At 44.1% G+C, this 21,735-nt stretch overlaps 2 protein-coding genes across 11 annotated transcripts in view; both read right to left on the reverse strand.

Annotated features, from left to right (window-relative positions):
* The window catches only part of LOC148323990 (uncharacterized), a 46,053-nt gene extending 33,127 nt beyond the window's left edge, over positions 1–12,926 (reverse strand). The window contains exons 1-2 of the mRNA XM_088313422.1: positions 12,867–12,926; positions 12,529–12,606 (exon numbers count right to left, since the gene is read on the reverse strand). Coding sequence (XP_088169548.1) covers positions 12,529–12,606; positions 12,867–12,926 — 138 coding nt within the window. The remainder of the gene's footprint in view (positions 1–12,528; positions 12,607–12,866) is intronic.
* Positions 12,927–19,038: 6,112 nt separating this feature from the next.
* nlgn1 (neuroligin 1) overlaps positions 19,039–21,735 on the reverse strand; it is a 342,392-nt gene continuing 339,695 nt past the window's right edge. For all 10 annotated transcript variants that reach the window (XM_088312255.1, XM_088312253.1, XM_088312249.1 and 7 more), the window contains one exon: positions 19,039–20,645. In XM_088312255.1, coding sequence (XP_088168381.1) covers positions 20,049–20,645 — 597 coding nt within the window. In that variant the 3' untranslated portion in view covers positions 19,039–20,048. The remainder of the gene's footprint in view (positions 20,646–21,735) is intronic.

Here is a 21,735-nt window from a genome sequence, read left to right on the forward strand (position 1 = left end):
AAGCCGAATAATCAATTTTCTCACCAAGTTGATTCTAACCGAAGCACTCATTTGATACTTTTTAGTTTTGTTCTGGTGACTCTCCATACTGCACTTGGTCAAGCTATTCAACGCAATGATTTGACCTCAACCAAGGTAAATATTCGAATTTGTCTCCAAGTTTACTACAAACCTAAGCACCCACTTGTGTTCTGAAACCATTCAGTGCACTTTAGTGGGGTAGTTCTGGAGACTCTCGATACAGCACATTGACAAAGTTTTTAATGCAATGTCTATATTTTAATCAAGATAAATATGACATTTCATCACCAAGCTTACTCAAAACTAAGCACTCACTTGTGTTCTGAAGCAGTAAGTGCTTCTTGTTGGGGTAATTATGGTGACTCAGGTCACAGTTTTTCAATGCCCAACCTAGTTAAATTTGACATTTCGTCACCAAGCTTACTCAAAACTAAGCACTCACTTGTGTTCTGAAGCAGTAAGTGCTTCTTGTTGGGGTAATTATGGTGACTCCATAAACTCCACTTGGTCAGTTTTTCAATGCAATGTCTTGACCCAACCTAGTTAAATATACCATTTCGTCACCAAGCTTACTCAAAACTAAGCACTCACTTGTGTTCTGAAGCACTAAGTGCTTCTCGATGGGGTAATTATGGTGACTCAGGTCACAGTTTTTCAATGCAATGTCCTGACCCAATCTAGTTTAAATATGCCATTTCGTCACCAAGCTTACTCAAACCTAAGCACTCATTTATTTTCTGAAAGCCGAAAGTGCTTCTTGTTAGGCCCAGTACTGATGACTTTCTATACGATTTCTGACATGGATTTTCAATGGAGTGACTTGACTATTGCCAAGTGAAATACGCCATTTCGTCACGATGTTTACTCAAACCTAAGCACTCACTTGTGTTCTGAAAAGAGTAAGTGCTTCTTGTTGGGGTAGGTCTGGTGATTCACTGTACCGCACTCTGTCAAACTTTTTCAATGCAATTGCTTGACTTCAACGAAGCACAATGTGCCAGTTTGTTTCCAATTTATTCACACCTTATGTAGTCTATCCTGTTCTGTGAGCAGAAAGTGCTTCGTGTTGGGTAGTTCTGGTCACTTTGCATACTACAGTTTGTGAAAGTTTTTCAATTGAATTTATCCATCCATCCATCATCTGTACCGCTTCTCCTTACTAGGGTCACGGGGGTGCTGGAGCCAATCCCAGCTATCTTCGGGCAGTAGGCGGGGGACACCCTGAACTGGTTGCCAGCCAATTGCAGCTTGTTGGGGCAGTCAGACAGATATGATCCACATTTAGTAGGTGCTACTTTTTAGGTAGTTCTGGGTACATCCCGAACTGCGTTATGTTTTTTTTTTTTTCAATTCAGAAACAATTGTAAAATGTTCAGCAAGTCACATTGTGTTGACCTCAAATGAATGTACCAATGTTTTCTTTTTCATAAGTGCTTCCTTTTGGGGTTGTCTCAGGTGTGAATTTTTCAGCATACAGCTGTTCCGACTGATAACGATCATGTGAACTGACAATGAATAGAGCCCATTTACTGAATGGGGTGAATGCAATGCATTCCTCACGCCCTAACTACCCATTGTATTCATAGTAGGTGGAGTTGAGTTTCAATGTCTTAAATTTGTACTTCAAGTGGTCATCACTGCATGTTCCAAAACTTCAACACCTTAGGAAGCCGGACAAAGATTGGCAAGGCAGTAATAATTTATAACAAATCGCCGATGCGCAAGAAAAGGAAGTCTTGCCCATCAAGTCCGTTTCATTGGCCCAACGTGAGCACTGGCTGTAAATTGACAATAGTAAGTGCTACTTGTTGGGGCAGTCAGACAGATATGATCCACATGATTTTTTTTTGCATTATGTGACTTAATATATCTGTTCCCATTAGCACTTCAATTGATCAAACTGTCTTTCTATGAGTCTCATTACTTCAGCTGTTATTCAATGCATTGTCTTGAATTCAGCCAAGCCGAATAATCAATTTTCTCACCAAGTTGATTCTAACCGAAGCACTCATTTGATACTTTTTAGTTTTGTTCTGGTGACTCTCCATACTGCACTTGGTCAAGCTATTCAACGCAATGATTTGACCTCAACCAAGGTAAATATTCGAATTTGTCTCCAAGTTTACTACAAACCTAAGCACCCACTTGTGTTCTGAAACCATTCAGTGCACTTTAGTGGGGTAGTTCTGGAGACTCTTGATACAGCACATTGACAAAGTTTTTAATACAATGTCTATATTTTAATCAAGATAAATATGACATTTCATCACCAAGCTTACTCAAAACTAAGCACTCACTTGTGTTCTGAAGCAGTAAGTGCTTCTTGTTGGGGTAATTATGGTGACTCAGGTCACAGTTTTTCAATGCCCAACCTAGTTAAATTTGACATTTCGTCACCAAGCTTACTCAAAACTAAGCACTCACTTGTGTTCTGAAGCAGTAAGTGCTTCTTGTTGGGGTAATTATGGTGACTCCATAAACTCCACTTGGTCAGTTTTTCAATGCAATGTCTTGACCCATCCTAGTTAAATATACCATTTCGTCACCAAGCTTACTCAAAACTAAGCACTCACTTGTGTTCTGAAGCAGTAAGTGCTTCTTGTTGGGGTAATTATGGTGACTCCATAAACTCCACTTGGTCAGTTTTTCAATGCAATGTCTTGACCCAACCTAGTTAAATATACCATTTCGTCACCAAGCTTACTCAAAACTAAGCACTCACTTGTGTTCTGAAGCACTAAGTGCTTCTCGATGGGGTAATTATGGTGACTCAGGTCACAGTTTTTCAATGCAATGTCCTGACCCAATCTAGTTTAAATATGCCATTTCGTCACCAAGCTTTCTCAAACCTAAGCACTAATTTATTTTCTGAAAGCCGAAAGTGCTTCTTGTTAGGCCCAGTACTGATGACTTTCTATACGATTTCTGACATGGATTTTCAATGGAGTGACTTGACTATTGCCAAGTGAAATACGCCATTTCGTCACAATGTTTACTCAAACCTAAGCACTCACTTGTGTTCTGAAAAGAGTAAGTGCTTCTTGTTGGGGTAGGTCTGGTGATTCACTGTACCGCACTCTGTCAAACTTTTTCAATGCAATTGCTTGACTTCAACGAAGCACAATGTGCCAGTTTGTTTCCAATTTATTCACACCTTATGTAGTCTATCCTGTTCTGTGAGCAGTAAGTGCTTCGTGTTGGGTAGTTCTGGTCACTTTGCATACTACAGTTTGTGAAAGTTTTTCAATTGAATTTATCCATCCATCCATCATCTGTACCGCTTCTCCTCACTAGGGTCACGGGGGTGCTGGAGCCAATCCCAGCTATCTTCGGGCAGTAGGCGGGGGACACCCTGAACTGGTTGCCAGCCAATTGCAGCTTGTTGGGGCAGTCCTACAGATATGATCCACATTTAGTAGGTGCTACTTTTTAGGTAGTTCTGGGTACATCCCGTACTGCGTTATGTTTTTTTTTTTTCAATTCAGAAACAATTGTAAAATGTTCAGCAAGTCACATTGTGTTGACCTCAAATGAATGCACCAATGTTTTCTTTTTCATAAGTGCTTCCTTTTGGGGTTGTCTCAGGTGTGAATTTTTCAGCATACAGCTGTTCCGACTGATAACGATCATGTGAACTGACAATGAATAGAGCCCATTTACTGAATGGGGTGAATGCAATGCATTCCTCACGCCCTAACTACCCATTGTATTCATAGTAGGTGGAGTTGAGTTTCAATGTCTTAAATTTGTACTTCAAGTGGTCATCACTGCATGTTCCAAAACTTCAACACCTTAGGAAGCCGGACAAAGATTGGCAAGGCAGTAATAATTTATAACAAATCGCCGATGCGCAAGAAAAGGAAGTCTTGCCCACCAAGTCCGTTTCATTGGCCCAACGTGAGCACTGGCTGTAAATTGACAATAGTAAGTGCTACTTGTTGGGGCAGTCAGACAGATATGATCCACATGATTTTTTTTGCATTATGTGACTTAATATATCTGTTCCCATTAGCACTTCAATTGATCAAACTGTCTTTCTATGAGTCTCATTACTTCAGCTGTTATTCAATGCATTGTCTTGAATTCAGCCAAGCCGAATAATCCATTTTCTCACCAAGTTGATTCTAACCGAAGCACTCATTTGATACTTTTTAGTTTTGTTCTGGTGACTCTCCATACTGCACTTGGTCAAGCTATTCAACGCAATGATTTGACCTCAACCAAGGTAAATATTCGAATTTGTCTCCAAGTTTACTACAAACCTAAGCACCCACTTGTGTTCTGAAACCATTCAGTGCACTTTAGTGGGGTAGTTCTGGAGACTCTTGATACAGCACATTGACAAAGTTTTTAATGCAATGTCTATATTTTAATCAAGATAAATATGACATTTCATCACCAAGCTTACTCAAAACTAAGCACTCACTTGTGTTCTGAAGCAGTAAGTGCTTCTTGTTGGGGTAATTATGGTGAATCAGGTCACAGTTTTTCAATGCCCAACCTAGTTAAATTTGACATTTCGTCACCAAGCTTACTCAAAACTAAGCACTCACTTGTGTTCTGAAGCAGTAAGTGCTTCTTGTTGGGGTAATTATGGTGACTCCATAAACTCCACTTGGTCAGTTTTTCAATGCAATGTCTTGACCCAACCTAGTTAAATATACCATTTCGTCACCAAGCTTACTCAAAACTAAGCACTCACTTGTGTTCTGAAGCAGTAAGTGCTTCTTGTTGGGGTAATTATGGTGACTCCATAAACTCCACTTGGTCAGTTTTTCAATGCAATGTCTTGACCCAACCTAGTTAAATATACCATTTCGTCACCAAGCTTACTCAAAACTAAGCACTCACTTGTGTTCTGAAGCACTAAGTGATTCTCGATGGGGTAATTATGGTGACTCAGGTCACAGTTTTTCAATGCAATGTCCTGACCCAATCTAGTTTAAATATGCCATTTCGTCACCAAGCTTACTCAAACCTAAGCACTAATTTATTTTCTGAAAGCCGAAAGTGCTTCTTGTTAGGCCCAGTACTGATGACTTTCTATACGATTTCTGACATGGATTTTCAATGGAGTGACTTGACTCTTGCCAAGTGAAATACGCCATTTCGTCACAATGTTTACTCAAACCTAAGCACTCACTTGTGTTCTGAAAAGAGTAAGTGCTTCTTGTTGGGGTAGGTCTGGTGATTCACTGTTCCGCACTCTGTCAAACTTTTTCAATGCAATTGCTTGACTTCAACGAAGCACAATGTGCCAGTTTGTTTCCAATTTATTCACACCTTATGTAGTCTATCCTGTTCTGTGAGCAGTAAGTGCTTCGTGTTGGGTAGTTCTGGTCACTTTGCATACTACAGTTTGTGAAAGTTTTTCAATTGAATTTATCCATCCATCCATCATCTGTACCGCTTCTCCTCACTAGGGTCACGGGGGTGCTGGAGCCAATCCCAGCTATCTTCGGGCAGTAGGCGGGGGACACCCTGAACTGGTTGCCAGCCAATTGCAGCTTGTTGGGGCAGTCAGACAGATATGATCCACATTTAGTAGGTGCTACTTTTTAGGTAGTTCTGGGTACATCCCGTACTGCGTTATGTTTTTTTTTTTTCAATTCAGAAACAATTGTAAAATGTTCAGCAAGTCACATTGTGTTGACCTCAAATGAATGCACCAATGTTTTCTTTTTCATAAGTGCTTCCTTTTGGGGTTGTCTCAGGTGTGAATTTTTTATCATACAGCTGTTCCGACTGATAACAATCATGTGAACTGACAATGAATAGAGCCCATTTACTGAATGGGGTGAATGCAATGCATTCCTCACGCCCTAACTACCCATTGTATTCATAGTAGGTGGAGTTGAGTTTCAATGTCTTAAATTTGTACTTCAAGTGGTCATCACTGCGTGTTCCAAAACTTCAACAGTTTGGGAAGCCGGACAAAGATTGGCAAGGCAGTAATCATTTATAACAAATCGCCAATGCGCAAGAAAATGAATTCTTGCCCACCTAGTCCGTTTCATTGGCCCAACGTGAGCACGCTGTAAATTGACAATTGTAATTAATACTTGTTGGGGTAGTCAGACTGATTTGGTGTTGTGTCCAAGAAAGGTCATCGGAGATCTGTACTCCCAGAAACTTGAACATGTGGACCCTCTCTACACACACACCGTCGATGCAGGGGGGGGGGGGGCGGTACCGTCTTGTTCCTCCTGAAGTCGCTAATGATCTCCTTTGTTTTTGCAATGTTGAGTTGCAGTCTGTTGTCCTCGCACCAAGCCGTCAGTCTCTGGACCTCCTCTCTGTAGGCTGTCTAGTCACCTTCTGAGATCAGACCGACCACTGTCGTGTCGTCAGCAAACTTGACGATGGTGTTGTTACCGTGGGCCGGACTGCAGTCGTAGGTGTAGAGGGCGTATAGGAGAGGGCTCAGCATGCATCCTTGGGGGGAACCAGTGCTCAGCGTACGGGTGGAGGACGTGTAGGGGCCGAGCAACACAGTCTGGGGTCTTGTTGGAATTTAGCTTTAAATCAATGTTAGAATTTAATTTTAAACCAATGTAAACTCAAATTAGTAATCTGACTCCAATTTGTGATTTTACCCAACTCTCACTCATCCAACAATATGCGCGCTCGTTCTGCAATAGAAAGGTATCAGGAAGCCGGCATTTTCACGCACGAGTGGATTTATTCCTAATACACAGATTATTGATTACATGTGCACCTGGGTCTCGGGTCCCTCTCAATACAACTCTACACCTCTCTTGCCACCAACAGAACAGAGCTTTTCCGAGTTGCCCAGTAGTGATTCATACTATACAATATGCAAATGGCACAGCAACAAAGACATCCTGGCATGATTCTATTGGCTATGTGTATCCTGCAGTTAACTTTAGCTTGCTCTTATTGGTCTTGCTTCCCCCGCCAAATCCCGTGGCTCCTCCTGCGTGTGATCTTTTGATGTCTGCTCCTTCATCCACTGCCCCCGAGTCATCTCGTCTCGCTCAGCACCGTCTGCTTCTAAAACATGCCATTCTTGCACATTCCTGCACCCCACATACCGTTCCGCTCCACCAGTCACACGCTCAGCACTTTACAGTCTCACACTTTCATACATTGGATGCAGCAACATCTAATGAACTATGTTAAGCTCAAACTCTTATATTCCTTTAATAGTCAAATGTATGAAATCCTTTAAGTGTAACCGAAGTTTGGACCATGCTAATGACAAGACCCTCAGGAGATGAATGCAGGAAGATTGGATCAAGGCTGCAACAAAGGAGGTGTGAACGAGACACCTCTGAAACAATGGACTTTCATGCCGGGACAACAAAAGTCATGCTGGTGGCTCCTATCAGTCTACCCTTTGCTCTGTGTTTAGATCATGACTGCCATGATTACATTATCCTATAGTCTGTTGGTCAGAAAGTCCTTAATCCAGATGCGTGTGAGGGCAGGGAAGCCGAGAATGTCCAGTTTGGCAACGAGGATGTCCGGGATGATTGTGTTGATTGATTGTCAGTCAATTTTTACTTTACAAGAACGAACCATAAAATAATGAGTTGAAAACCATAGAGAGAACCAACAAATCCACTATTTATTCAATTAATTAATAACATTTTGTGAATTGGCAGAGAACACTATTTACTTTACTTATGATTTTTCAGAGTTAATATTTTTTCCCTTAATAATTCCAGACAAATAGGTGTGGAAAACACGGAGGCCCTGAGTGGCCCGCTGTCCCTATGTTTGTTTCCATACAACCCATCCCTTCACAGCCCAGTTTGTCACACTCATCTCCTCGTTTCACTGTGTGTGTGTGTTCCCTTTGGCTGTTTGGTCTACTATAGTTTTGTTTACTTTCCTTGCTGCCTACTCTCTGTAGGTTATTGTTAATTTGATTCTTCTCATTATGTTGCATGAAGTACATTTTTTAAGGATCCTTGGCATAAATAAAGAGAGAAGAAAGAAAATATGAGCCTTGACAGGAGATTGGTTTACCAAATATAAAGTTGGCTTAAATAGTTCTGTAGATGATTTATTAACTGATGTGTATTAAATGTGACAAAGGTGGAAGACAGATGTTTTATGACTGTACGACGCGAACTCTGACATGACAACTTTTAAGGGACATGACAGCATTCCATAAATACCAGACTGCTAACATCCGCATCTGTGAGCTGTTTGAAGTCACAGGTGCAGGATCGTCAGCCACGTCCAGGAGAAACGACATCACGGGGACTGAATGGGAAAATCAAGAGACCCACAGTTGTAAACTTTGGCATTATCTTTTTGGGGAATGAATTAGATACCTAGAGGCGAATGAAGGTGTGAAAGAAAAAGTGTTTGTACGTATATGTGGTTTGAGTGAATGTTTAAGGCGTTCAGCAAAGAAACCTGATTGAGGGCACCGGTAAACCCTTACAGCACGTAGGATGCAATGGGCGGACAGGCCTGATCAACCTGAATTCCCATTGCACTCCCAAGTTTCAAATTTTTGGGAGACAGATTGGACTAATTAAATTCAAGCATCAAGTGAATGATTGATTGACGTTATTACACAAAATTTATGCAAAACTGAAAGTTTTGGAAGGGAGGTAATTTACCCCTTCTCACTGGCAAGTGCCACTCCTCCAGTTCTCTCCACAGGTTTGAGGTGACATGTGACCTGGGTGACCAGAAGGCCGGAGAATGCTTCAAATAGCGCCTCATCACGCCCATCCCGGAGGTTCTCCTCAACAAGGAGGGAGATATAAGATATTCTAATTTAGGGTCCACAAAACAGATTAAGATATAGTTGTTGCTTTAGCCTGCTCAAGTGCCCCGCAGGTTTTATTATTATTCACATTGGGTGCACGAATAGATAACACACACCCAGTCCAGGATAGGGAAAATTTCATTGTATTGTTTAGACTTTTCCACAATATACGGCACCACAGCGGTAATACTTGAAGTTAATGTCAGTTAAGTGGGGCGGTTGCGCTGTTTTTATGAAAAAATTACTCACTTAATGTAAGGGTAGGTTCTTTGTAGGGGGATGCCAGAGTTACATTCGGGACAAAATGTACTTAACAGGAACTGTCCTCACTTGAGGCCGAGGCCAGACCTGCTGACCAGCATGATGGTCATCGGCTGAATGGGGACACCTCAGGTGAGATTGGCCGTGCCGTGGATCTCGCACCAAGCCGTCAGTCTCTGGACCTCCTCTCTGTAGGCTGTCTAGTCACCTTCTGAGATCAGACCGACCACTGTCGTGTCGTCAGCAAACTTGACGATGGTGTTGTTACCGTGGGCCGGACTGCAGTCGTAGGTGTAGAGGGCGTATAGGAGAGGGCTCAGCATGCATCCTTGGGGGGAACCAGTGCTCAGCGTACGGGTGGAGGACGTGTAGGGGCCGAGCAACACAGTCTGGGGTCTTGTTGGAATTTAGCTTTAAATCAATGTTAGAATTTAATTTTAAACCAATGTAAACTCAAATTAGTAATCTGACTCCAATTTGTGATTTTACCCAACTCTCACTCATCCAACAATATGCGCGCTCGTTCTGCAATAGAAAGGTATCAGGAAGCCGGCATTTTCACGCACGAGTGGATTTATTCCTAATACACAGATTATTGATTACATGTGCACCTGGGTCTCGGGTCCCTCTCAATACAACTCTACACCTCTCTTGCCACCAACAGAACAGAGCTTTTCCGAGTTGCCCAGTAGTGATTCATACTATACAATATGCAAATGGCACAGCAACAAAGACATCCTGGCATGATTCTATTGGCTATGTGTATCCTGCAGTTAACTTTAGCTTGCTCTTATTGGTCTTGCTTCCCCCGCCAAATCCCGTGGCTCCTCCTGCGTGTGATCTTTTGATGTCTGCTCCTTCATCCACTGCCCCCGAGTCATCTCGTCTCGCTCAGCACCGTCTGCTTCTAAAACATGCCATTCTTGCACATTCCTGCACCCCACATACCGTTCCGCTCCACCAGTCACACGCTCAGCACTTTACAGTCTCACACTTTCATACATTGGATGCAGCAACATCTAATGAACTATGTTAAGCTCAAACTCTTATATTCCTTTAATAGTCAAATGTATGAAATCCTTTAAGTGTAACCGAAGTTTGGACCATGCTAATGACAAGACCCTCAGGAGATGAATGCAGGAAGATTGGATCAAGGCTGCAACAAAGGAGGTGTGAACGAGACACCTCTGAAACAATGGACTTTCATGCCGGGACAACAAAAGTCATGCTGGTGGCTCCTATCAGTCTACCCTTTGCTCTGTGTTTAGATCATGACTGCCATGATTACATTATCCTATAGTCTGTTGGTCAGAAAGTCCTTAATCCAGATGCGTGTGAGGGCAGGGAAGCCGAGAATGTCCAGTTTGGCAACGAGGATGTCCGGGATGATTGTGTTGATTGATTGTCAGTCAATTTTTACTTTACAAGAACGAACCATAAAATAATGAGTTGAAAACCATAGAGAGAACCAACAAATCCACTATTTATTCAATTAATTAATAACATTTTGTGAATTGGCAGAGAACACTATTTACTTTACTTATGATTTTTCAGAGTTAATATTTTTTCCCTTAATAATTCCAGACAAATAGGTGTGGAAAACACGGAGGCCCTGAGTGGCCCGCTGTCCCTATGTTTGTTTCCATACAACCCATCCCTTCACAGCCCAGTTTGTCACACTCATCTCCTCGTTTCACTGTGTGTGTGTGTTCCCTTTGGCTGTTTGGTCTACTATAGTTTTGTTTACTTTCCTTGCTGCCTACTCTCTGTAGGTTATTGTTAATTTGATTCTTCTCATTATGTTGCATGAAGTACATTTTTTAAGGATCCTTGGCATAAATAAAGAGAGAAGAAAGAAAATATGAGCCTTGACAGGAGATTGGTTTACCAAATATAAAGTTGGCTTAAATAGTTCTGTAGATGATTTATTAACTGATGTGTATTAAATGTGACAAAGGTGGAAGACAGATGTTTTATGACTGTACGACGCGAACTCTGACATGACAACTTTTAAGGGACATGACAGCATTCCATAAATACCAGACTGCTAACATCCGCATCTGTGAGCTGTTTGAAGTCACAGGTGCAGGATCGTCAGCCACGTCCAGGAGAAACGACATCACGGGGACTGAATGGGAAAATCAAGAGACCCACAGTTGTAAACTTTGGCATTATCTTTTTGGGGAATGAATTAGATACCTAGAGGCGAATGAAGGTGTGAAAGAAAAAGTGTTTGTACGTATATGTGGTTTGAGTGAATGTTTAAGGCGTTCAGCAAAGAAACCTGATTGAGGGCACCGGTAAACCCTTACAGCACGTAGGATGCAATGGGCGGACAGGCCTGATCAACCTGAATTCCCATTGCACTCCCAAGTTTCAAATTTTTGGGAGACAGATTGGACTAATTAAATTCAAGCATCAAGTGAATGATTGATTGACGTTATTACACAAAATTTATGCAAAACTGAAAGTTTTGGAAGGGAGGTAATTTAGCCCTTCTCACTGGCAAGTGCCACTCCTCCAGTTCTCTCCACAGGTTTGAGGTGACATGTGACCTGGGTGACCAGAAGGCCGGAGAATGCTTCAAATAGCGCCTCATCACGCCCATCCCGGAGGTTCTCCTCAACAAGGAGGGAGATATAAGATATTCTAATTTAGGGTCCACAAAACAGATTAAGATATAGTTGTTGCTTTAGCCTGCTCAAGTGCCCCGCAGGTTTTATTATTATTCACATTGGGTGCACGAATAGATAACACACACCCAGTCCAGGATAGGGAAAATTTCATTGTATTGTTTAGACTTTTCCATAATATACGGCACCACAGCGGTAATACTTGAAGTTAATGTCAGTTAAGTGGGGCGGTTGCGCTGTTTTTATGAAAAAATTACTCACTTAATGTAAGGGTAGGTTCTTTGTAGGGGGATGCCAGAGTTACATTCGGGACAAAATGTACTTAACAGGAACTGTCCTCACTTGAGGCCGAGGCCAGACCTGCTGACCAGCATGATGGTCATCGGCTGAATGGGGACACCTCAGGTGAGATTGGCCGTGCCGTGGATCAAATATTTCTGGCCCTGTTGGGGCCCATGTTGCTGTGTCTTTCAGGTAGGGAAGGGGGTGACAGGCCTGGTCTATGTGGCCAGGGCGAGACGTGAATGGAGTGAGACTTCTGGCAGTGACCCATCCAATAATGTCGTCATTACACAGCTGTTCCAGTTGGCCATCCACAAGGGCGTGTCCCTTCCGGTTGCAGACATCATGCGAAACAGTCCATCAATGAAAAACTGCTAATCAGTCTAAGTAGAATGCATTAGTTACATAATTTTACACGACATTGGAAAAAGAAAATATGGTGTTGGATGAAGAAGCGTTACGAAAACTTGTTGTACTTGCAGGATCAGGAGGCCAAGAGGGCTAAAAATATATTAAAAAAAAAAAAAAAGGGAGGGGAGCAGCGAATGCAGCCGTTGACGCATACAGCTCCCATTGCACCTGTTCCTTCCATTTCTGCTGCTCCAAGGCAAGATTCGGGTGATGTGGTGCCACAGCAGGCTGGCTGTCCGTACCAGGCTGGTCAACGATTGCGGTAACAGAGGTAGGGGTGGTTATAGACGGGGGTTGTGAGTGGGGTGTGCATTTGCTGCGGGGTGTGGGGTCACTGGGTGATGAGCTGTCCATACCGAGCCACTTCCTGGAATCTGCCATCCTGTGGTCCAGCGCCATACCTGTCACAAAGAGCCCCACCAGCACAGGGGGCACCACCGTTACCCACTCCTCCAACTATGCTTGCATTGCCTCCCAACGCACTCTTGACACCAACCCGCTGGTACCCCATTCCACGACAGGGGGCCGTGGAGCTTCAGCGTTAGAGGACTGCCAGGTCCCTGCATTCCGGGGACGGTGAACGGACATGTGTTTGATGGTGCTTGAGACTGAGGCGAGATATTCCACGCGCCGTGAGCTCCTTCCTCATCTCCCAGTGAGCAACAACAATATCCTCCTTGTGGACTCTCGAGATTGCCTGAGTCACTGCCATAGACTGAACGAACACTGGAATTTGAGTGGCATTTCCGGATGGGACTGAACTTGCCTTCCCAGTGGCTGAACTGAACTGAAACATCTGAGGGCAGCTCTAAAACCTGGTTCTCCATCCTCCCGCGGTGGGTATGCCCTGTTCCTGCTCTGGTCTGAGTGGTGTAGCAACCTCCACCCATTCAATTCACCAAATGACACATTACCTTGTACATGTGATCACACACATGATTTGGTTTATCAAGATGCATTCATCCAAATTTAGTCATGAGTACATATTGCATTAGAATTATATATTTGTTATGTCTACCGGCGTTGCCTCCATGTGTGCCTTGTCCCTGAGCAGCGGAAATGGTATGAATTGTTTACTTTCACCGAGCTACAAATCACATTGACTATCGATGCGCGTCATCATACTAAAGATCTAGGCCCCATAGTTGTTGAATACTCCGCGTCACTATCAGGATATCATACTTCAGCACCCACTTCAAATTCTTCGGTTTTGGGAACATCACTAAATTTAAAAATTTCCCGAGAAGGGTCACTCGGAAGAGGTAGTTCTGTATGTGTGTCTCTGCTAGAAGAGATCTTCACCACCCGGTGCCTCAGCAGAGCTCTCAATAACGTCAAAAACAATACTCACCCGAACTCACACCTGTTTGACCTGTTGCCCTGACCTGTGCATCAAATCAAAGACTAATAGACTGAAAAACAGTTTCTTCCCGATGAGCCATCACCATTCTGAACTCTCACACACACACACTCGACCACCCTTACCTTGCAGAACAGTGACGTAATGTGTTTTTATTTATCCAATTTCGTATTATTTTCCATCTCATTATTTATTATTTTAATCATCTAATTTATATATTTGATGAAATTATTGCTGTATTGCACTGGAGAGGGGAGCTCTCTCATCTCCTTGCACACTGTACAATGACAATAAAGGGTTTTCTGATTCTGATTCTAAGACTATGACACAACCAACTAATGAACAAAATATTGATATTGACTCTCACTATTATCAAAGTGAACCGTCAGAGGCCACAAGTAATCTTAGTCCGAGTGCTGTTCGTTTAGATGAGAGCATTTACAACCCTTCTCATGTCCAGAATGTGGTGGTTGAGGACATTATACGTAATGAGCCAACTGATACGCTCATTGCACATGCAAAAATACTTACCTTCTCAGTCCAACTTCCCAACGGAGAAGTTGATTATGATACATGGCGCACCCAAGTTGTACTGCACTGACAGTGGATCGGATGACTCGTGGGACGTCGGCGAGTGACGTTCAGATTTCCGTGGCCAGCTATTTCCCTGGACGGTGGTTGCAACGTCGAGAGAATTTTTTTTTGGACAAATCTTTTATATTGTTGTTGTTGTTTTTTCTGAGATCTCAGACATTTTTTCTGGTTTACATCTGACAACAACTTTGACACTAAATGACACCAACCTTGACACTAATTAATACCAACACGAATGCAGTTAAAAGAAAAATTGAATGTTCTAAATACTAAGGAGTTTATTACATATAAATATAAATTTTCACATATTTCTACTAATTGCTCTTCGTGTGTCTTTTTTGTGTTGGAAGTTTCTTCTTGCTATAACAGTGCTTCTCAATAATTTTCTGTCAGGTCCCCCCTACCAAGAAGAAAACAACCTAGTTATCACACCTCAAAGGCTGAGCCATTTTATGGCCATTTACTGCGTTTAGGGGTATTTCCACTAAAACAGCCATTTTCAAAAAAGGTTGGCGGTCCAAAAAAAATCTTTTGTTATGACTTATTGACTTATTCAATGCTCTAATTATGTCATATGAAATATTCCAATTAGAATTTTTGTTATTTACATATACAACATAGTTAGTTTTTATATTAGCAGAACACTGCTGTTATGGACCGTAGCGGGCATAAAAATAAAAAAATACTAATATATATTTATCTATGGATTGGTTTGTTCACCCTGAACATTTTGAGTGGTTGCGCGTAAAAAAATAATCAGAAATGACTTAGTTATCACACCTCAAAGGCTGAGCCATTTTATGGTTGTCACGATCCGTGTCTGTCATGCCATGTGTCTTTTGTTTTGACAGCTGTGTGGGCGTGCCTCCAGCGATCGTCTCGGGCCGGGCCATCAGCAGCTGCGAGACACGCCCACCAGCTCCACACCGGACTCCTATTCACACACTGATTGCACGCACTATTTAAGACACTTACACTGACTCCCCAGCGTCGGATCGTTATCCCACATCGCTCGTGTTCATGTTCCACGTTCTAGTTCGCTCTATTGTTAATGTGTATCTTGTTCCTGCGTTTTTGTGTTTTCGTCTCCGCCAGCTATTGCTCGGTGCGCTTTCTGTTTATCACTTACCTGATTGGATTCCTCTTACCCTTGTGCGGTAAGCTATTTGCGTTGTTCCTTCCTCTTGCCTTTTGCAAGTGCTTTTCGTTCCTCCGTATTGCCTCGACGAGTGGAAAACAGCGTTTAAAACCCCGCTGGGCCATTTTGAATATCTCGTCATGCCGTTCGGGTTGTCCAATGCTCCCGCCGTATTCCAGGCCCTAATATACAATGTCCTGCGGGACATGCTTAACGTAACCTGTTTTGTATACCTAGATGACATCCTGATCTTCTCGCGCACCGCAGAAGAACACCAGTTACACGTTCGGGCCGTCTTACAGCGCCTCCTAGAGAACCGGTTGTACGTGAAAGCCGAGAAGTGCGAATTCCACCAGAAGTCAGTACAATTTTTGGGGTTCATCATAGAGGACGGGCAGATCAAGGCTGACCCGTCCAAAACGCGCGCCGTAGTGGACTTGGCCGACGCCGGCGAACAGCAAACAGTTGCAAAGGTTTTTGGGTTTCGCGAACTTTAATCGTAGGTTCATTAAGAATTATAGGCGTCAGGCGCTACCCCTCACTCGCCTCACATCCACCAAAACCAAGCTCACGTGGGATAGTCAGGCCGAGACCGCGTTCCAGAGACTGAAACAAGCCTTCACGAACCCCCCAGTATTGCGTCATCCTAACACCGAATTTCCTTTTGTTGTAGAGGTGGACGCGTCCGACTCAGGAGTGGGGGCAGTCCTTTCCCAGCGTTCTCCGTTCGACCAGAGACTCCACCGCTGCGCCTTCTTCTCCCGCCGACTCAGCGCCGCCGAGGCTAACTACGACGTGGGAAACCGTGAACTGTTGGCAGTGGTGCTGGCCCTGCAGGAGTGGCGGCACTGGTTGGAGGGCACCACCGAACCATTCCTGGTCTACACCAATCACAAGAACCTTTCCAACATACGCACCGTAAAAAGACTGAACCCCCGCCTGGCGCGCTGGTCCCTCCTCTTGAGCCGCTACAACTACACGCTGACGTATCGACCGGGGTCTAAAAACACCAAGCCTGACGCCCTGTCGCGCATCCACGACCCGGTGGCCGAGGAAGAGGGGCCGGACAGCGTGGTGCACAGAGACCGCCTGGTGGCTTCCCTGTAGTGGGAAGTGGAACAGCAGATTCGGGAGGCCCAGGAAGAGGCCGACAAACCCCCCGGCTGCCCAGAGGGACGGTTGTACGTGCCGGTCCCATACCACGCGCAGGTATTGAAATGGGGGAACGCGCCGAAGGTGGCTTGCCACCCAGGGGTGCGCCGGACGCTTGGCCTCATCGGCCAACGTTTCTGGTGGCCGGCCCTGGGGAAAGATGTCACAAAGTACGTCCAGGCCTGACCCGCATGTGCATCCAGCAAGGCGTCACATCAGCCTCCGGCGGGGCAGCTGCGGCCATTGCCCATTCCTTCCCGGCCGTGGTCGCACATCGCGCTGGACTTCGTCACGGGCCTCCCATCTTCCAGGGGCAACATCGTCGTCCTGACCGTCGTTGACCGCTTCTCAAAGTCCGCCCACTTCATCGCTCTGCCGAAGCTCCCCTCCGCCTTGGAGACAGCCGACTTGCTCGTCTCTCACATGTTCAAGCTTCATGGCATCCCCGAGGATTTAGTGTCAGACCGAGGCCCCCAGTTTATCTCCAAGGTGTGGAAACGCTTCTGCCAGTCCCTGGGTGATATCTCAAGCCTGTCGTCCGGCTACCACCCCCAGTCTAACGGACAGTCAGAACGCACCAACCAAGACCTGGAAGCAGCCCTTCGTTGTGTCTGCCTCGATCGACCGTCCTCTTGGGCCGACCATCTCCCATGGGTGGAGTACGCACACAACCCCCTGATCTCGTCTACCACCGGTCGCTCACCCTTCATGACGGCCTACGGCTACCAGCCCCCACTCTTCCCTACTCAGGTGGGGGTGGAAGAGGTTCCCTCCGTCCAGCGCCACCTCAGAAAGGCACACCGCGTCTGGAAAGAGGCCAGGGCAGCCCTTGCCCGCACGGCCGAGCGCAACCGGCGCATAGCGGACCGCCGTCGGTGCCCGGCTCCGTCATACAAAGTGGGGGACAAGGTGTGGCTGTCCACCCGGGACCTCAACCTGGCGGGGTCATCACGGAAGCTGGGCCCACGCTTCGTGGGTCCATTCGAGGTCGAGACCATCGTAAACCCCGTGTCGGTCAGGCTCAAGCTTCCCCCCACAATGAGGATTCATCCCGTGTTCCACGTCTCCCTCATCAAGCCGGCCCTCTCCAGCCCTCTGTTTCCCTCCACCGCCCCGCCGCCACCACCGAGGATCGTCGACGGTGACCCAGTCTACACGGTTCGAGAAATCCTGGACTCCAGGCGCAGGGGGCGATGAGTACAGTACCTGGTCGACTGGGAAGGCTACGGTCCGGAGGAGCGCCAGTGGATCCCCCGCTCCTGGATCGTGTGTCCATCTCTCGTCCGCGATTACCACGCCGCTCATCCGGAAAAACCAGGTGGTCCGCCAAGAGGCGTCCGTTGAGGGGGGGGTACTGTCACGATCCGTGTCTGTCATGCCATGTGTCTTTTGTTTTGACAGCTGTGTGGGCGTGCCTCCAGCGATCGTCTCGGGCCGGGCCATCAGCAGCTGCGAGACACGCCCACCAGCTCCACACCGGACTCCTATTCACACACTGATTGCACGCACTATTTAAGACACTTACACTGACTCCCCAGCGTCGGATCGTTATCCCACATCGCTCATGTTCATGTTCCACGTTTTAGTTCGCTCTATTGTTAATGTGTATCTTGTTCCTGCGTTTTTGTGTTTTCGTCTCCGCCAGCTATTGCTCGGTGCGCTTTCTGTTTATCACTTACCTGATTGGATTCCTCTTACCCTTGTGCGGTAAGCTATTTGCGTTGTTTCTTTCTCTTGCCTTTTGCAAGAGCTTTTCGTTCCTCCCTATTGCCTTTTGCGTCCTGGTGTGAATCCCCACCAGCGCTTTCTGTTTTCCCTCGTCGATAGTTATTTTTCATAGTTGCTATAGCCGATCGCCCCGGCTAGTTCACGATTGTATATTGGAGATTGCCTATTCTAATTATTAATAAATATCTTTGTATCACCTATTTTCTCGTGTCTGTGCTTGGAGAGTCCTGCTCCATCCACCAGCATTGCTGGTGGATCATAACAATGTTCATTTACTGCGTTTTGGGGTATTTCCGCTAAAACTGCCATTGTCAAAAAGGGGAAAGTCCAAAACAATTCTTTTGTATGACTTATTGACTAATTCAATGGTTTAATTATGTCATGTGAAATATTCTAATTTTAATTTCTATATGTATGTATTTATACAGCATAGTTAGTTTTTCTATTAGCATAACATTGTTATTATGGTCCGGAGTGGGCATAAATATATATATATATATATATATACAAACACTGATGCAGCTGAAAAGTTGGCATGTGCTTTTTGCCAAACTAATGCATTATGTTCATGTTTTCTGATCAACCAGAATAACATGGTTACTATATTGAAACTTTGGCACACCCACCTGTATCAGTCATCAATGTTGAAAAAAGTAAAATTACCATATCAATTTGCTCAAAGTAGCAGAATAATGTACAGCTGGAATTGTAGTACAATAAATTTAATGAAGTTTCAACAAAGACTGCAAAGCTTGACCTCATGAATTCCATTTGATATTTTGCTTTTTTCCTACTGTAGTCCCTAGCCACAGTAGACATAGTTGTAGGACTGAATTCCCCATAGCCTTGTGAGAATGTTATTCCAATAATACATTCATGATATACTAAAATCCATTAATAGAGGGTGAAAATGATCCCTTTTAATTTTATTCAGAAAATAAAGTGTCATGCACGCATTGTGTTAAAATCAATTTATCCTTCGGGTGCTCCAGTTCTCTTTGGAACTGTCGGGGTCTTTGGTTCAGTCTTGCAGCGACAGTTTTATAGACCATGCCACCCGTTCAATAGAATGACTATAAATCATTAATGCTCAAAGTGCAGCGTTACATATTTTAATTGTTCTGTTCTTTCATGTGTCTCAAACTTAAAAATACAAAGAAAAAATTCAAGTCACCATTGTGCATATTGCACACTCTTTCTTAAATGGTTATGTCTTTTCTAAAGTTTTCATTGAAAAAAAAACATAAAAAAAACAAATGCATCTATTCACAAAATACATGCCAAAATTGCTTCGTATGGAATCTGCGCTGTAGTAGCCTACAATGCATTGAATATGCTGCTGTAACACCTCAAATTTCCCCATTGTGGGACTAATAAAGGACATCTTTATCTTTATATCTATTCCCGTGTCACTCAGCCCAAAGCGGATTCTAATACGTTTTACTTCCAAATACACAGTCTATCTTTTAATGTATTTTCAGAGTAAAAATGCAGAAAAAATATATGCTAATGTTTCTGTATAATTATCTTATTCTTGGTTTTGTACTTTTTTATTTTATTACTTGTTTAGAATCCCAAAAAATGACTTATGTCCCTTGATAATAATGTCACTATAACCAGTGATTCAGGATGGTGTTTGCCCCTGACATTTTAAGACTCTGAAAGAGGACTGACATTAGTTAAGAGAGTCCGGCCAGTTTGAGTGGTTACCCTGGACTATACTCGGGTGGTGGAATGTGAGTGTGGGTGGGGAAGAGTGTCATTTTGTTGGCTGCTGGGATAGGTGTGGAAAGATTGGAGGGAAGTAACCTGTCCAATAGTACTGGGGATCATGGTTATGGTGTTTGGTGTCATGAGAGGGATGTCATCTGGTGAGCGCCTCAAGGCCAGAGTATAGTCTGGTGGGCAGGTAGTCCTGAGCAACAGATCATGAGGATTTCGTGAATCACCCATCCGCCTGCAGTCTTGGTCCAGGTCTGAGTGTTGCTTCATCTGAAGAGACATTATCTCTTCTTCCTCTGTATGAGCAAGGTTGTTGGTGTCACTCTGTTGAGGGCTGCAGCGCTTGTGGATGTCATGCTGGTGCTTGTCCTTCTTGTAGTAAAGAGCTGCAAATGCCAGAATGTTGAGGAAGAGCAGAGATGCACCCACAGCGATAGTGACTGACAACTCAGTGGAATAGTCACGCTGGTCCACCAGATGTGGTTGGTTGTGGATGTCCTGGGTCTCAGTTGGGAGGGGAGTTGGGTTGGGGTTGTTCGTCACTAGAACCTTTGGCTTTGGGGTGCGGTTGCTTGCGCCTGATGGAGAAATCTGAAGAAACAATAACATACATGTTATTATACAATAGTTGGTTGTATCGTGATAATTCTGTCCTCTCCAGGTGCGGATGGCATCAGGAAAATACAGAGCAGCCAGTCTATTTCAAGTGATGTTGGTCAAGCATTTTAAAAAGCTTTTTTTAAATAGCCCTAATTCCTATAACACGTATATTCAAATGACAGACCATGCATCTTCACATGGCCATTTTTTCATGTTCGATGCCCTTGAGCCTGCGCATATTAAGTATTATGATATCGCTTGTTGTGATGGTGACCATCATGAACAAATAAAATTGTTTCTTTCCCCAAAAAGGTACCTCAAAATGGAAGACAATACAATACAATACAATAAAAAACTTTTATTTATATAGTGTATTTCAAAACAGCTGGAGCTGTAACAAAACACTTTCCATATGGTATAGACACAAAATGCCGTGCCTTTTCTGAAGTTGACTCAGAAAAGAAAGCTTTTTTTTGTTTTTGTTTCAGAATGGACAAACATTTTTATTGTTTCAGAAGCCATCCCAAAATCATTGCCCGTTACATAATGGTCCGTTTTTGTCATGTCATGTTTTTGTTTTGTATTTGCTCAGCTGGAATGGGGGCGTTTCCTTCCAGCGCCTGTTCTTGTTCATGTCGTCATGGCTGGAGAGACGTGCCCACCAGCCACGCACCTGTCACTTGTCAACTCATTGATTATGGCACTATTTAAACACCCCGCTCTGACTACTCAGCGTCGGAATATTCTCCTTGCTCATGTTCATGTCCCAAGTTGTGAATTCTAGACACCTCGTTGTCTGCCGTCCGTGTTTCTTGATCCCGTTCGTTGTAAGTGTTTCCGTTTTCAGTTATTGTTCTTCTCGGTTGAGCTCGCTTGCCAATTGGTTTTCCTTGCCCTTATGCGGTAAGCGATTTTCGTTGATTTTGTTCCTTGCCTTTTGCAAGCGTTTTTCGTTCCCGTTGTTATTCCCCTGGTGTGAGTTTTTCCACCAGCGATTTTCGTTGAACTTTGTCGGTATTGCGTTTGATTATATATCAATATATAGTGTGCCTGTTTTTTTTGTAATAATAAATACCTTTGT

This window comes from Idiotropiscis lumnitzeri, chromosome 13, assembly GCF_059441095.1.
Source record: "Idiotropiscis lumnitzeri isolate Australia: NSW breed Sydney's pygmy pipehorse chromosome 13, RoL_Ilum_1.0, whole genome shotgun sequence".
Classification (NCBI taxonomy): Eukaryota; Metazoa; Chordata; class Actinopteri; order Syngnathiformes; family Syngnathidae; genus Idiotropiscis; species Idiotropiscis lumnitzeri.